Source organism: Apaloderma vittatum, unplaced genomic scaffold (assembly GCF_000703405.1).
Source record: "Apaloderma vittatum isolate BGI_N311 unplaced genomic scaffold, ASM70340v1 scaffold35501, whole genome shotgun sequence".
NCBI classification, from domain to species: Eukaryota; Metazoa; Chordata; class Aves; order Trogoniformes; family Trogonidae; genus Apaloderma; species Apaloderma vittatum.
In genome coordinates this window covers 1,977-19,553 of record NW_009700370.1, presented here as the reverse complement: position 1 = coordinate 19,553, position 17,577 = coordinate 1,977, and the positions used below count along the sequence as shown (strand labels likewise).

General features: G+C 37.4%; 1 protein-coding gene across 1 annotated transcript; it reads right to left on the bottom strand.

Annotated features, from left to right (window-relative positions):
* Positions 1 to 4,746: 4,746 nt before the first annotated feature.
* LONRF1 (LON peptidase N-terminal domain and ring finger 1) lies at positions 4,747 to 14,744 on the bottom strand (the record flags this gene model as incomplete). Its single annotated transcript, XM_009878729.1, has 11 exons — positions 4,747 to 5,378; positions 6,820 to 6,972; positions 7,332 to 7,494; positions 7,604 to 7,762; positions 8,902 to 9,023; positions 9,569 to 9,683; positions 10,513 to 10,603; positions 10,689 to 10,926; positions 11,380 to 11,526; positions 12,117 to 12,239; positions 14,619 to 14,744. Coding segments are annotated over 11 exons (1,596 nt in total), but the record flags the coding sequence as incomplete, so codon positions are not given.
* Between the last annotated feature and the right edge of the window lie 2,833 nt (positions 14,745 to 17,577).

Sequence of the window (17,577 nt, the reverse complement as noted above, 5' to 3'; positions counted from 1 at the left end):
CCTCAGGAGTCTTGCAGCAGGCCTTAGATCCTCTTGGTTTTCTTTGGTGTAGAAATGATGATGCCAACCAAATCCCAAATTAAATGACTAGCTGTGAGCTTTCTGGAGGACCTGTGACCTTGAAGAATATGCCCTGAGTCCAAAGAAGATCTTAGAGATGAGAGAAGATTTGTCATTCTCCATTGAAAGCAAAATTCAGAACTTCTTGAAGAAATTAAGATGTATTTGCATGGAGCTTGGTAAAAGAATTCACTATAACAGCTTTTCTCTCTCTCCCCTCCTGATGACAGATGTCATCACCAGTAGGAGGATATCTTGGTAAAAAAAACAGTACAGCAAATAATTTGCCCAAAGCTCAACAGATGCTTGAGAATATCAAGCACCAAGTTCAAGTCATTCCAAGGACAGCACTTTTCACAGGGTAGAGCAGGCTCTGCCTTTCACGGGAACTCGGAGCTTCCACGGCAGCGGCACCTCCTGCGGCAGGCAGCAGTAGGCTGGAACCTCTGATAAGCACAGCTGACAAACCGGCACGAGATCTGAGAGGGTGGGCTGCGGCAGCCCCAGCGAGCAGCCCTCACTCAGAACTCAAGTCAAGAGGCAAGAGGGAGGAAAAAAAAAGAAAAAGGAGCAGAAGTTTAAAAGAGAAGCCCCAGAAGAACCATCACCCCCTTACAGCAGCGTCAGGGAGAAGCTAGCGCACTTTGCCAAGCACCTTGTGCTGCAATTTATGCTGATAAAATCCTTGCTAGCTGACAGGCCAGAAAGCTCTTCAATGCAAGGAACCAATACGCACACAAATAGGTGATATAATCAAGTTGTTTAAGATGCCAAGCTCCAGAGAATTTTTCTTTGGAATGGAAAGTGAATGTATTTGTCTTAGCACAGCTCCCTGTCCCCAGTTTCCCATTACATCATTTCCCTTTTCTAACACACTTAAACATCTAGAAAAGTGCCAGCTTCCTAGGCAGTACAGCTTCACATTCAGCTTGCTTTAACAGTTATTTCCAACAGAGGACATTCTTCCATCTTACTTGTCAAACAAAATAAAACCTCTCAACTAGAAGTATAAAGACCTCTTTACCAACCTCTTTCTAAGGCAAAACCTTTTGTCCTAGAGAGCCTGCCACATCCTCAGGGGCACTCCGGACTGCATTTACACTACATCACTTGTCCTGTCACTTGTGCAGTTAAATTTTTAAAATCCACAGTGAAATCCTGCTATTGGCCTTTCCTTGTAAAAGCAGCTGCAGTCACAAGCCTCCAGGAAAGTATAACTTCACCAAAATTAAGGCTCAAAACTCATCAGAGTCTTCCTTCTGCTTTGTTTTGGTAAAGGCTTTAGAACAACTTACATCCTAGAATTAAATAATTTAGTTTAATTGTAGAAAAGCAGGTAAATGAGAGGGTAACGGACACATTTCAATGCAATAGCAAGTGGCACAGATACCTGGTAAAAGATTATTGTGGCTCATGTCTACTCAATAACTAGAACAACCTTCTTTCCATCAGAAATCAAGACAACTACGTTTCTGTAGAGACTGTGCTCAAAGAGCAACATCTCAGCCTCAGTCAGGAGCAGACCAGGCAGTTGGGGTTTGTCTACTGCTCCTTGAAGACCTGCTTGAAGCTGGTTTGAACCATTGTCTCCGGGAACAGTTCCTGCCCCAACTGAAAATGCCAAGTGAGCAGTGTTTTGCACTGTAAGTCTCGTTGTGCAGTTCAGATGGCTCAGCTGTGCAGATCAACTCGACCTGAAACCAACGCGAATGAGGCTATAGTAAAATTTCAGCACTCATCCCCCATACACTTGGGCTAAACTCAGAGGAACGGGTTCAATAGTTTACAAAACCAAAAGGATGAGCATACTGTCCTTCCAAGTCTTGTAAAGCCTCTAGCGAAGTTTTAAGCTGGCCTAGTCTTCTTTCATGGGGCTCAGAGCAAACATTTCTAATTACTGATCTTCTAGCATCACTTCAAGTGTCATGGCCATCCCCATCAACATTTCTTATAGCAATCTTTGCACATTGTCCTTAAAGAAACTTAGGACCACTAAAAGGCCCACAGAGAAATGATCTGCTAGAAAGAATATGATGGATGAAGTTTGTATATTTGCCAATTTCCAAAAGAAAAATCAAGTTGGATGGAGAAACACAAAGTCGCCATTTCACACCAAGAAAACAGAAGTTTCTGAAGCTAAAAGTTCATTGGTTCTCACACAGGGCATCAAGTTGTTACAAGAAATTATGCTGTACTTTAGAGTAAGAGTAATTTAAGATGGAGAGACTAGAGATGAGTATTAATAATGAATTAAAAATTTCAGTGAGCTCTGGCCACAGTTTAACAAAACTGGGAAAAAGTCTTTGCCAGAAAAATGAAAAACACACATCAGTTCTGGGCAGGTGGTCCTCAGCACAGTGACTCCAATCCCTCGTGTTGAAATTTGACCTTTCTCACATTAAGATACACGCACAATCAATTTACTGTACAGCTACCTACAGATCTTTCGAGACGCATCTAGTTTTGTTCTCACACTTACCCAAATAACGTATCTACCTCAACTTATCAATCATGATTGAACACGGAAGGTGCAATCCCATAAATAAATGCGCCTTAAGACTAATTTGGGGTAGCTCTCGTTGGTCCGAGGGTGCTGCACAGCAAAGAAGACGTACGTCCTTGTGTCATGACATAACATGAGAAGCTGACAATTTCCCTGACTTGCTCATCATCAGGCAACACTGATCGTTAACAGAGCTGCACCTTGCCTACACAGGAAACGAGCTTTCCCCTTTTGCTCATGTCTAGATTGATCACATTCTGCACATTATTGTAATAAAGCTGACAGTCAATGTAAATTGATCAAGTCTGGTCCTTAGTTTCTTGCCGTTTTATCGACTGACAGCTGAGGAACCCTTGGTGTATGGTGCAGGGCGAAAAATATTTAAAAAATTATCAAAAGAATAAGGAAGTACTTCCCAAATTCAAAACACTAAGTACAGCATAGTATCTAACTTCAAGGTCTATGCCAAGATCCAAGTGAGCTTCTTGTTCTGCACCTTTCTAATGGCACAGTGACAAAATCTGGTCCATAAAACAACTACTTGAAAAAAATTCCAACTTAAAAATCTTTCCTCTCCATTCTAAATTTCATGTTCTAACAGCACCTACATGGAACATGTGTGTGGAAAAGTTACTTCTGATCAGTCTTAACGTGGCATGGGTTTACTGCAGTACTTTGCTTTTTTGGTTGTTGCTGTTTCTTCTTAATTAAGTTTTCTCTTACATGGTTTACATTTCCAAAAGTAGAATTTACATATGCACAGGACAGTGCAAGGCAACTGACACTTTATCTGAACTTTTATTTTATTAAAACGTCATGGGAATGTATAAAAACACCTACAAGCCACATCTTCCAGCACACTAAGGAATACTTAATTTCAAAAATAAAGCTTTTGGCAACAAAAAGAAACCCAAACCAAAACACTGGATTATTTGGGTATTTCAAGCCTGGCTACAAGGACGTTTTGCTGTCAAGAAAAAAAAAAATCCCGTCACCTGCATTTTTAAGATCCTAGTGATATAAAGAATAAGTTTCTAAGGTTGTAACATATCGAAGGAGAGGAATAGAGGATCCCCTTTCTTCTTTTACTACTCCAATATAAAGCTTTCCGAAGAATATTAACCCAGAACTTTATTAATACAATAAAGGGAAAATTTACCTTAGATAGAAGCCCACATTACAAATTACCCAGCAGGTTTTGGGTTGCCTGTAACATTTCAAGCCTTAAACTCAAAGAGGACACGGCCAGAGCATCCGACTAGCAGGTCTGGTTTCCCACGACTTTTTTTTTCAAAATGCAAACTTCACACCTGAAACCACCTTGATTGAAATGAAGTGGATACAAAAGCAGGACACCAGCACAAAACTTCTCTGATCAATAATCAGCCTGAGACAGGTACTATAAGCAGAAACAGATTATGCACGTACCAATTATGTCCATCAGGTGCCCTCAACCTTGATGTAGGTTAAACACCTGCTTCTGGATTTACTTAAGATCCCAGAATAGAAGTGTATGGAAAATGAAAGTGATTTTTACTTCCTCATAAAGTTAAAAATATTACAAACTTTTAGCTTTTATTGAAAATTAAATATATTAGCAAAAGCAAGATTTAAGAAATATTTTACAAATGATTTACATACAAGAAAGCCAGTATCAGACATATTCACAAATATGCAAACCTTTAATTACAAAAAGTACCTACTGGCAGCATGATGCTAACCTTGCCACTGCAGTGTGCTCTACTATTGGTATGAATAAGGCATAGAACTCACATTTGCACCAACTTAAAAAGTTCAAATAAAACTTTAAGCTTTTAAATCTTGGATGCACAATCCCCAATAAACACACACACACTCTCTAACATTTCTTCTTCTAAGCTCTATAAACTAAGTGTGTGCTCTGGAAGAACAGCCAGCCTGAAAAGCCCAGTAGAAATGTAACTGGTACTAGCATTTAGTTTTCAGTTTCCTCTTTAATGTGTACAGGCCTGGGTATGTAAACCATATTCACAGTTTAAGTATTTTTAGACAGAAGTACCTTTTTTTTTTTTTGCATTTGTTCCTTAAAACTGGCTCTCAATTCAGCATACACTTCATGATGTCACCTGTTTTGTGACGCATACAATTACAAGGTAACTTAAAAATGTGTGCCATATTCATGGTCAAGATAATTCAACAAGAGTAGTAATATCCAACAGTGACATTCAATACTATGTTTCAAACATTTGTGCAAACAGCAAAAGAACAGTTGTATGAGGCAAACATTTGCAAAACCTTTAATATCTCCTCAATGTTGTAAACTTGGACTGTCAGCCTTAAGTCCTGCACTTCCCACAGCTTTAAAAAGTCAGTGGCTAAAATGATCAAGTCTGAAAAAGGTTCTCTTCTACATAGTGCAAATTGTAATGTAGATAACGTGAAAAACATATCTAGCTGGATTGACTCTGTGCAATCGTCAGTGGTCTTCTCTCATAGTTGAAGGAAGTGTGCATTGAAAGAACCACACGGTTCAGGAAGTCAGGAGGGTGGGGAGGAGAGAGAAAAAGCAGTTTCATTACACTTCTCAAACCAGCGCTAGATGTGCAAAGGCAGCAAAAATTCCAGCTGCTACTACAACCAGAACAGAGTAACTTTTCAGGAAGACCCAGGCGGTTAGTCACTTGGACTGGTCTCTAGAAAAATATGTGAGTATATGCTGGATTTTCATCAGACGGTCTTTCAAAGACATCATCGAGAGAACTGATAGCTGATATCTAGGGTCTACTGGGAGAACAGCTAGAAGCCACCAACACCAAGCAGGACCATTGGGCATCGCCTAAAAATAAAAGATAAGTTGGTTACCCATAATAAATGTAATATAGTTGACTATCACAAAGACATCAAAAGACAAAGCTGTCAATGATAAAGACTAGTTTAAAGTTTGGTGTTAACTAGAGAATTCCAAATCCCGGATATCAGAAAGGTTCTTAAGGGATCTCTTCCGATCCCTCCCCAACTGTGAAGTCAAATAAAGCACACCTGAACTAAGCTTTTAGAGCAACTATTTTAGAGCAACTATTAGCTGTGTACAGGTCAGCTAATGACACACCTCCCTAATAAAAACTACATCCCTGACCTGCCATGCTATTCTTGTGCCTTCAATATTCTTGAAGCCTAACATTTTCATTGCAATTATACTCAAAGGACTCCTCTATCCTCCAAGACAGAGCAAGACTACTTAATCAGTTTCTTCTAAGCTGATAAAACATACTATGTAAACTCTCTCTGTGCTTTACTCATTCCCTATGTGAAGCCTGAGACGTCATGCCCAGAACGGGACATAATATCCCTCAGCAGAGGTCCTATCACTGCAGAGATTAATCACCTCAAAAGACCTGCAGAAATATTACTGGCAATGGTACACTCTAGGATGATTCCTCCCTCACATCTGTATTTATTTGCATCCTATCGTAAATCTCAGGGACACACCCACACCACAATATTGCTGCCTTGCTCTAATTATCATGATTTTGCACACTCATCCCTCCTTCCTAGTATGTTGGTTAAAATTTGCCTTTTTTTTAAATAAATTGTTCTAAAACCACTTCTGAATTCAGGCACTGGCCTCCACAGCATCTACAGTCCTTTCAGATCTGTTAGTATATTCTCATAAAAGCATGTAACAGATGGTGAGGGATAGGCTCTCATAAGATCCCATTTAATTTATAATTCCACTTTGAAAGCCAAATTTTATGTATTTTTAAATGTTGCTTTCCTCCAGATCTCACCAACCTTCACTAACTGTTAGTAATAACCAGTAAAACAGACTGCTGCAGCTAGTTTCTTAAGAAACATTCGTCAAATTCTAGCAGTCGCAGCAGTTTACGACACTAGCTCAGAAAGGAGGCATTACTTGTGGTCACCCCTTTGCCAAAGATTATTGCCTGCACATGTCACAGGGAAGAAAATGCAAGTTTTGTTCCATTTGAATTCTAACAGCTTTACACAATCCAACAGTTGCTGTTGGAACTTTTACAAATGGTCTCAGTTTACTAGTTTTATCTCCACAGAAGCATATCATCCTTTTCTGCAACAACCCTTGAACAGCGACAGAATTGCCTTTTGTTGCTCATCTTAAGAAAAAAAAGATTCAACCCAAACTGCCTTTGAAGTTCAGTAAAAAAGTGGGCTTTTTTCTTTTAAAGTTTAGCAGCTGTTAATATAGTTTTTATTTTTAGAAATTAGCACCTAATAATTGATATTAAACGACGTGTTACCTGTATATTTTCCTCCCTGTCAGGCATTGGCCCAAAGTGCTGAAGAATCTGAGTGCGGAACTTGTTTCTTAGGTTTTGGAACCAACTGCAGGCCTGATTGTAAACAAGATTGTGAAGTTCTCTCAGTTTCTTTAGTTCCTCTTCATCAGCAACCTATAAAAGGCATGTTAAGAAAATTAGAGATAAATTAAGCTGTTTAAGCTAAAATGAAGAAACATTCAATTTCAACTACATTTAGATATGTTTCTTGCATTCTCCTAAACCTTGATTGCTAATGACTGAATGGTAAAGAAGTCCTGTGATATTTTTTGAAGTTACAGCTTCAAATTATTGCTCAAACCCCACACTATTTCTTTGTTGCTTTATAATAGAAAATTAAACTAGCTTCCATTTCTTCCACGTGCTGGTACTGAATCTTCCAGTGGTCTGGGGACCTAAATATTTGAAACAGAGCTCTCGAGAAGAAATTAAACAAAAATATTGAGATATTATTTAGACAACATTCTGAGTACCTTAATATCTTCCAAGTATTCGATGTCTGCGGTGCAATAACCATCTTTCATCCCTCTCCGTAGAACTCTAAATCTCTTTCCACCAACTGTATCAACAACAGACCGTCCATCAGGGAGAAAATGGACGTTCCTGATTTGCAGCATGCATCCATAATCTGCAAAACTAGAAGAGAGATCTTTGTCAGTAATGCTATACCTTCTGAAAGGACACTTTTTATAATTTAAAAAAAGACATAAGAGAATAGAAGCTTAGAATTAGGATGTAAACCTACCCATTTTGAGAATCACTTATGCACATCCCAAACTGTTTAGTTCCAGTTTCCATACTTCTGCGAATCATTAGTCGGTATCTTGGCTCAAACACATGTAGAGGGCAAGGCACAGTAGGATATGCCATAGTGCAAACAAACATTGGAACATTCTTGGTCAAGCTTCAAGAGAACATCGGAAGAAATGTGTGGCTTAAAAATCTAAACATTGAACTACGCACCGAGAAAATACATTTTTTTCAGTATGTTTGCTATATTTGAGGTCAAAAAGCACTCTTTTCAAAGTTTAATAATAAGCACACTGGAATAACTTTCAGAAGCCATAAAACCACATACTAGTAACAGTGACTTAATACCTATGTACTGATTTGAACATATACTGGACAGTAAGCCCCACAGTTACGTAGTCAGTGAATATCTAGCCAGTGAATGAAGGGCTTTGTTTGGGGACAGGGGTGTTAGTTATTCCCTCTTTTAGTTTGAGCCACACAAGCCATTATGCCCCCAGTAACTACACAGTAGCTGGGTCACCATCTAGATTCTTTCAGTGATGGACTCCAGATCACAAGATGCAACCCAGGATAATTTTTACCTTATAATATGTCTCAGCCTAATTGAAAAACTTTTTTTTCATGCTACTTTATCAAGTGTGTACAGTTGGTACAAAGAAGTTTGTATTAAAACATTACCAGGTATTTAATTTTAATACCTTTCAGACTATAAACCATAATTCTGATGTATGGATTCTCTAATGTAAGTTGCATGAACTACAGTTTCCAGTAGTTTTCCAACATTCATATCTACAATACGTGACGCTTTCTATATCTGAAGAACTCAACTAGAGACAAATATAAAGATTACAAAAAAATCCCAACAATTTCTTTTGATCACATCTATCCTTATGCAATTAATGTATATCATAAATGGCTTTGAAAGAAATTCAAATATCTGAGATTCTGCAGCCAACTCAAGAGGATAACTTCATTAACTGCAGTAAAGTTAAAACTGAAGCTTCACAACAGTGCACGTGGAAAAAGAAACGGAAGGGCAAACATGTTTTCTAGAGGACTTAAGAGACTCACATAGCTACTATCAAAGTGTGATTTTTTTTTTTATTTCCAGAGTAGTTAAAAACCTGTTAATCTGCTGAAATACACATTTAAGGCACCACACTAGCATGTCTTATGCTCCTTCTTGCATCCATAATATGCCATTAATAATCATAAAAATGATCTAACATTTCTAAAAAGTATTTTCACACTAATATCTCAGGTTTTCTAGATAAAAGACAGCAATCTTACTTTGAGTGTTCAGCAGTTTCTTCAGCATGAATTCTTTTTCTCTCACATAATTCATCAGACAAATATTTCATTATTAATTCCTCCAACAGTTCTGTGATGCTGTATTTTCTGCTTGCAAGGTACTGTAAGAAATGTGAAAAGAAATATTTTCTTTTCATATATATGAACAACAGGCTTGAGAAAACGCAGCTTTATTTAAAACCATGATACATGAAATGTGTCATTATTTCATGCTTCATTGTTTAACACGTAATGTTACTCTAATATTTGAAAATGAGATCCTCTATTTTAGTTCTTAGTGTCTGACAAATCAAGCACCTAACTCAGTTTGCATTTCTACGCTTACCAGAGAGAATTTGACTCCCAGGTTATACAGCCATACAAATAAAGACAGCATACAGAAACCACTAAGAGGATTTACTGAATAGTTACCGAAGTTTACAAACACTCTGGATTTATTACACCAATAAAGTAGATGGTTATAGAAACATAAAACGTCTAAGACCCCCCCAAGCAAACCTAATCAACTTGTATTGAGAAAGTTTGTCTGAAGTTTTTTCTTTCTAGCAACAATCCATAACCCAAATGAAGCCAAGTTGTGGTGGTTAAGTGAAACAGCCTTTAAAACGATACAACTGTATTTGTGATCTCTACTGAGAAATAGTACCTCTTTCAAACTCTCCTTACAGAGTGGACACTGAGGCGCATGGTCTAAACACCGTTCCAAGCAACCTTTACAAAAAGTATGTCCACAAGGGGTTGTCACTGGCTCAAAGAATAGCCTGAAACAAAATTATTAGAAGTTAGATGCCATGGCAAGTGTTTGTTTTTCCAGAAAAGTCAGCGATCAACCTCTTTAATTTTTAAGACTAGCTATACCATAACAAAGCAGAGGAAAATTAATCCTACACCTCCTTATTCTACTTTTTCCTCTATACTGCAGTTTGTTGCCATTTACCACTCTTTTGTTTCTGTTTTCTGATGAATCTGCACACATTTCAATGCTCTAAATATTTATTGTAATATACAAAGATTTTGGTCTCACTACAGAGAAATTCAGAATACACAGAAATTAAGTGATTCTTTGGGGAGCCAAGTTGGTTTAACAGCAGCATTACATACTAGCAACATAACTATGGGCATAAATCATGTATTTTCAGGTATTTATTTTGAAAAGCAAGACAACTCAGAGCTTTCCAATACATAGGCTATATTTATGTAGACTAACATTCTGAAGTTATAGTTATATCTCCTAAACAAGTAAGTTCACAGGCAATGCTTCTAAGCATTAGCCTTCCCAGAGTAAGTTAAATGGTTTTATTGACTGAAAAAAACCCTAACATACAACCACAAAAGATTCTGTCCTTTCAAGGTTACCAGTTGACAATGCCAAATTTAATTTAAAAGGCATCTCCATCACAGTAACGCTGTATTACATAGCACTATAGCAAGGAACACTTTCATAAATATTTAACTGCAGGGACAGAGGGAGGCTGAAAATTATTAACTGATATCAGAACCTATCTCAAACTGCAAGTACCTTAGTCTATATTTCTTACAGATATGGGGCCAAGCATCTATAACAGAAACACTGAATAAAGAAAAACTTACCTCATACAGAGAGAGCACTCGAAATCTGATACCTCAATTAAATCCCCTGGAATTGTTCCAAAAGCCAGTGTCACATCCCTTTTTGTACTTTCTACGGAAAAGCAAGACAAAACACTCCTTCAAAGAAAGGCACAAGACAGTAAATACGTTAAATTTCAAAGTAACTGACTATTCACCTCCTTGCTTTTTGTGTTTGTTTCTTCCTTCTTCACATACAACTGTATCCTGTTCTGAAAAGGAAAGCTTTCTTTTCAACAAAGCACCTTTTTCTTGGCCAGAGAGAAGGGGTTCAGAAGACACTCTCTTTAAGCCATCTTCCTCAGCAAGGTCTTTTGTTGAGTTAAGAGCATGGGCAGACTGTGCACGATTTAAGCTTCCACTGACAGGCTCCAACACATCTGATCCTTCTAAACTCTGTAAGAGTAAGATGAGTTCAATTGTACTTAAAGAGTAACACAAACCTAAGTAAGATGTGAACATGCAAAGACATAGAAGCCAAACCGATACCCACAGTTAGCTCACCAGTTAACTACAGAAATTTCGTAAGTCAAGACACTAATTTGCTTAGCATTAACAATTTAAAAATCTTCATCTGCTTTAAAGAAAAAACAAAACTGTATTTATCTTTATTTTGAAGTCACTAATATCAAATCTCAGTACCTTCTCGTAAGTAGTTCACCGGAATAAGGAGTCTAACACTTCAAATGAAAATAAATTACTCCCAAATCTCAATTATCTTCTTCAAATTTAGCCTATTACAGAAAGTCAGCATTTAGGCTGGGAACTAAGTATGACAAATAAGGATATCAGAACGCCTGATGCTTGCGTATCAGCCAAAGAGAAAAGTTATCCTATATTTTTTGTTACCTGCTCAGGACAAAGCTGTAAGTTGCCGTAAGACTCGGTGACCTCAAAACCAGGTATAAAAGGTTTATTTCGAATATGTGGTAAATTCCAAGCAGATTCCTTCAGACTCTCTCCTAACTTCTCTGGTGACAGCACATCACACAATGTCTAGAAAACAAAGAGCTAAACATTCGTAATAATGAAAAAGGATCTAGACATAGCTATATCATGAAACTATATAGCAAATATAAGAATTTTAGTCTACACAAAGTTATCCTCAAACAGAGCTTTATTTAAGCAGTAACTGAGAAGTAACAGTTGAGAACAAGCAGTAACCTCCATACCTACATTACTAAGGAGAAATGTATCTAGAATTTCTACTACAAGTGAGCTCTGCAAACAGAGTTAGACATTATCAATTCAATACCATGCAGATTTTTCATCATAAACTTTTATTACCAAAGAAAAACTGCAGTGCTCTAGGCACAAAGGAGTTCAACTTAGAATATTTAACTTGCTGCCTGCTTTCCTGTTTTCTAGATTTTCATTTAGTAGCTTCAAAAGCATATGTACTTTTAAATGTACTTACAATGTGTGGATTAGGACTAACCCTTCAACACAGTATAGCACACCCTGAAAGGAATTAATCTGTCACTTCAGCCTCCTCTGTATGTACTGAAGATTTTTAGATACCATAAAGGAAGCTTCACAAAGGCATCAAGACAGAAACAGTCATCCAGTTTCATAAATAAAATTACCCTTTCTACTTCTAGCTTGGCTGGAAGAAAGTCCTCATCAAGGGCTAAGCACTGTAGAAACAGTTGTAAGGCATCACCTACAAAGCCAGAGTGTTGCAGCACTTTTCCTTTCCGGAAGTAGACCTGAAAAACAGATACCACAAAGACATTTCCAGAGAGTACGCAGAACTGCAGTATTCATCTTACAGGCGTTACCATAGTTAGAATGGGAACCCTCTGTGACAAGAAGAGCATCACTCTTCAACAAACTTCAGCTGTCTGTGCTGTGTGTGGAGGATCGATCTTGTCTAATGCACATCTCCCTCCAGCATTTGAAAAGGTTCAGGGGATAGCCTGGTGTTAGTCTCCTCTTGGTTCATTTGTTTTGTCTTATATAAAGAGTTAAAAAAATCCCCACTAGTACTGAATTCACAAAAGGCCTTATTTCTCACCTTCTCAGAGAAGAAGAGAGATACAAAACAAATTATTACATAACTCCATATCACAGCTTACAGGATAGCCTTTTTACTCTGTTTCATCAAAAGCCTTATAATTCCAGCCTGTGGAAGGGTGCACCATGCAAAACCATGCATCCCTTACATACATATTAATCTACATTTTTAACACAAACCAATGCACTTTGGAACTGCTTCCCTCAACTGCAATTGATTCTTAAACACTTGACAGTAGCTAAGAAAAAAACCAATCTGTATACTGTTTTCTCTGAAAGAAAAAGAAAAACAAGGTGCGAGAAGAGACTACTGAATTTTGCTGAACCTACCTATATCACGTGGGGAATAAGAAGTCCCTTGTCCAACTTACCTCAATTTTTAAAAGTTGCATTTGCAGTAAAAACAAGAGTTATCTAACAAAAGTTAGATGAAACAATATATAGATGTACATGAGATTTTGGGTAATGGGCCAGAAACTGAACTTAAAAAACCCAAATAAACCAAATCAACAAACAAACAAACCCCACAAAACAAGAAAAAAAAAAAAACAAAAAGGAAAAATACCCAGAGGACAGTTCCTACAGAAAAACTGCCAGTATTAACAACAGCATCTGTTAAACAAGGCTGTCAGATGAGGGCATGCATCATCTTTGATGGATCTGGACAGTTTCATTAAGATGTATCCCGAAGAAGGAAAGTATGTTAATCCTCCTCTTACAGACTTCATTTTTCTACAGCTAAGAACTGTTAGAGGAGTTCATAAAACTAAGCTCAGGCGAAGTGAGATTTCTTTCCAAGCACAGAGAAATAAAGTGGACAGTTCTACCAGCAGTGAGAGGTGAAAAGCAGGATGGTCTCTGAATTTGCAGCAGCCACAGAACTGCTGAGCACAGGAGATACAAGACAGCAGTGGTTCTCTCCCCTTGCGTGGCAAGATCCTGCTGCTCCTGTTGTGCTCAGAAGTTCAGACAGAGCTGCAGTATGCAGTTTCTTGGAGTTCTGACGGCAAGTGACTCCCCAGCTGCCTGCGCTATTTGCAAAGCTCAGTTCCCACTGTGTTTCTATGGGCTTTTCGAAGAAAAACTTTCCAAATTAAAACAGCAAAGTGTCCCTCTCTTCATAAAGATTAACAAATAAACAAAAACCCAAACTCCAGCTGTTACAGGTTACATCACCATACACTATGTCAACTGCAAGTACTGCAGGAGGCACTAAAAAAGGCCCCAAACACACGCTTACTTCTTTTAGCTAATATTACTGCAGAAGAATTTATTGCTCGTGCTAAATATTTTTTGACTCTTTGGTAGAATTTGGAAAAAGAAAACTCTGTTGTCCTATTTATATAGCAAACTGTTTTACCAATAAAACTCAAAAAATATGAGAGAAATGTTGACTTAACAGACCAAGAATTCTAGTCCTGACTGGCAACAGTGCTTGCTCATCTCATGTGATGTTCTCAAGAAACAGATAACGCTTAAAAACCTCTGACTTTGGGAAATACAATCAAAGTATTAACATCTCAAGGAAGTGCCGTTCTTCGGAAGGATTAACTCGTTGTCCTGGTGCTCTCAAACCAGGACACTAAGAAATTTTAAAACGCAATTATATCAACCTACCAAATGTACAGACTGCAGAAGTTTTGCTTTCAAGCAACTAAAGCTGGTTGTACAATTTCAGCCAACCATCCAGTCCAGTAACATTAAGCTGAAGTTCGTAAATATCTAAAAACTTTTGATAAGAGAACACATAAAAGAAGTAAGACAGCACAAAAGTACTTCATAATACTCCCAAAAAAACGCCTCTTTGACCAAAACCACCATCCTGTCGTGACTCAAAAAATACCTGAAGCTTTTGATGAAAGCTAAATTAACAGCTCCAAGTAGATTTATCAATCAACTCTAATCTGCCCTACTCATCAGTAGTCTGTCTCACATAACTAACTATTTTAAGATATCTTTTAGCATTTTGCAGATCGTACAAGCCATTTTCTTGATGCAACTATAATTTAAATTCATTAATTTTACTGATAAACACAGCAATTTTTGCAAAATTAAAGTTCATATCAACTTACCTCTGGCCAATTTGGCATTTTAGAAATAACAAAATTTAGATCTTCTATGGCTGTTTTATATTCTTGGAGGCCAACAAACGACTCAGCTCTGTAAATTCTTAGCATCAAGTCACTGGGATCTGAAGACAAAAATTATGTAACATTTTTAATAATTCAGAAATCTATTATTTTTAATTATATATGCTTTCATAGCACTATGTCATAAGCACACTTTTTTGGTACTATACTTTCAAAATTACTGGAGTACATTCTTCCCCAGCATCCATTATTTGGGTAACAAAACTGGCAGTAATTCCAGACTCATGTCTTTCAAGCTAAAGATCAAAATTTGAAACCTTTAATGTATCTTTCAGCAACAAGAAAAATATATTTAAAAAAAAAAAAAACTAAAATTGAGGTTGACAGAATAAAGTATTGCTCAGTACTGCTGTAACAACAAAAACTGAGGACTAGGTAGACCCTAGCTTTACATAATACCCATTCAAAACCACAGAAATCTGGGAATTCATCACACTTGTATTAAAAAATTCAAGTATTACAAAGTTTGCTTTCAAACATACAAGTTTTTCTTTAGATTGTCTTTTATTTTCATAATGCCAGACCCTTTTAAACTATGGCTGGAGACACAGGTGCCACTTTCACAATGGTACCCATCTGGTAAGTACCAGAAATTGGCTTTATCACTCTGTGGTCTGAAAAGAGACAGCCAATACCAGAGAGCTTCTAACACCAGCTGACAGCCCTGTTGTTGAGAAGCTGTCCTAGCAGAACTTCTCCAATGGGAAAACATTAGTATGTGTTCAGTAAATACAAGTTTTCACATCCAACATACAGCATTTTTCACTTCTAGTAAACAACCTCTGAACGGGAAGCATACCCATCTCCATGTCACTGAAACTATGGTTTTTGCAACACAACTATGTGTAGTTGTTGCTTGGGAAAAAATGTCACCACACTGCTTTGTTCTTGATTATTATTTTTTTTAAATACATCTGCGTTTTTCACTGATAAACAAGTCAAACATTGGTCTGCTGTAAACAATACTAAAATTAACTAGTTCTTTAAGTTTGTTTCAAAAAGGTTTTCTCAGGATCATTTCAATTTGATAATTCTGTCTTAGACTGTTCTAAATGTGTAATTTGATAGTAGTTCATAATTTCTACCATTAGCTTGTTTTACATTTAAAAGCCAGACTGGCCAGTGTTCCCAGGTATTCCAACATATTGCTTTGTATTTAGATCCACAATGCCACACACAAAAAAGCCGTAACATAAAAGGAAAGGTTAAGAAAATCAAAACTGACAGAAGATTTCAGAACTGAAACTGAAGTGTCTTTCTGATTTGCCTTTCAAGCTGACAGTTTCCTTTCAAATACAAATATTCCTAAACCTGGTTTGTTTGGGGTTTATTTTATTTTAGGCATTACAATATTTGCATTAACAGAAATCTGGGAAATTGTCTTTATCTGACTAAACTTTAATTCTCCCAGCAGAACAACTCCGAAGCCGCCTTTCCAGCAACTTCGTGGTTTGTGACTGCTGCAGCCTAGAGAAGCAGGAGCTCAGATCAAACTCTTCAGATCTTTTTTTCCTCTTGTATTTGACACTGTGGTATCCAGTAGAGTTAGTATCAAACCAAATTCTTTTCTTCAGAGGTAACAGTAAGTGCATGTCTTTGTTCTCTGATAAGCTACCTCTTTGCACAGAATCAGAGAGAGCTTACAATTTTCAGACTTTCAAGTGTATAACGTGACCGGAGGAACTCCAAGACTTTTTTTCTGGGGGCAAGGTGAAAGGTAGTTTGAAATAAAAATATGAGTTCAAGTCTACAAGAGGTAGTCATTTTGTTCTCCCTCCTACCCACAAAGAGAAATGTATGATTCTGGTTGCACTAGCACAAAACAAAAGGCTAAACCAAGGGTTTAACTGGGACCTCGATTCTGGCACTGAACGCACACAAGCGCTGCCAATGAATGATCAATACATATAACAAATTGGGTCTAAATATTTGTAAGACCAAGGGATCTAAATTTATACATCAAGTTTTGCTACCATAACAATTTCTAGGCTTTACAACTGTGAAAACATCATTTTGTGATGTTTCAGTATATATTTTAATATTTACCACCAAAAGGGAGGCTGCAAAACTATTTCAAATCCTTAGACCAAGGGCTAAGCAGAGCAGAAACACAATTTGTTCCTGATTGTTCTATTTGAATAACCCAATATATTACAGATACAGAAATCACTCACTTCTAGCATATCCAAAATACAAATGATTTTAATAAAAAAGACACCAAGTACTTTCAGTGCAGAACTGCATGTACCAGTTAATATTACATAACAGGGAAGTATACAAAGGCGTACGCAAAAAAACCCACTTGATACGCATTCTTTTTTAATATTACTTCCAAAACATCTGGTCTCTGCTAGTGTCAGCATAAGCATACCAATAAATGGACCATCTTTGGTCTGATCCTCCATGCTTTTTATATGGTTCTTAATAATAAACCAAATTATTCAAAGCAAAAGACATGCCGAGCACAGTCCTTATTAATACATTACTACAGAGTCACCTCAACAATCAGGGGTTGGAATACACAACTCATGAGAACAGGTTGAGAGAACTGGGCTTGTTTAGCGGAAAAATTCCCGAAGGTCTTGGGGGAACCCAACAGCCTTCCAGAATTCCAAGGGGAGGCTACCTAGAAGACTCTACTGAAGTGCACAGGAGGAAAACAAACGACAATGGTTACAAACCAAAACAAAGACAGTTCAGATGTGAAATAAGGAGGCAATTTCTCACTGTGAAGATAATTAACTTTTGAGCAGATTGCCCAGAGAGGCTGTGCAATCTTCATCCTTGTAGGTTTTCATGATCCAGCTGAACAAAACCTTAAGCAAACTGCTCTGAACTGTGTTTACTCTGCTTTGAACAGGAGACTGGCCAACAGACATCC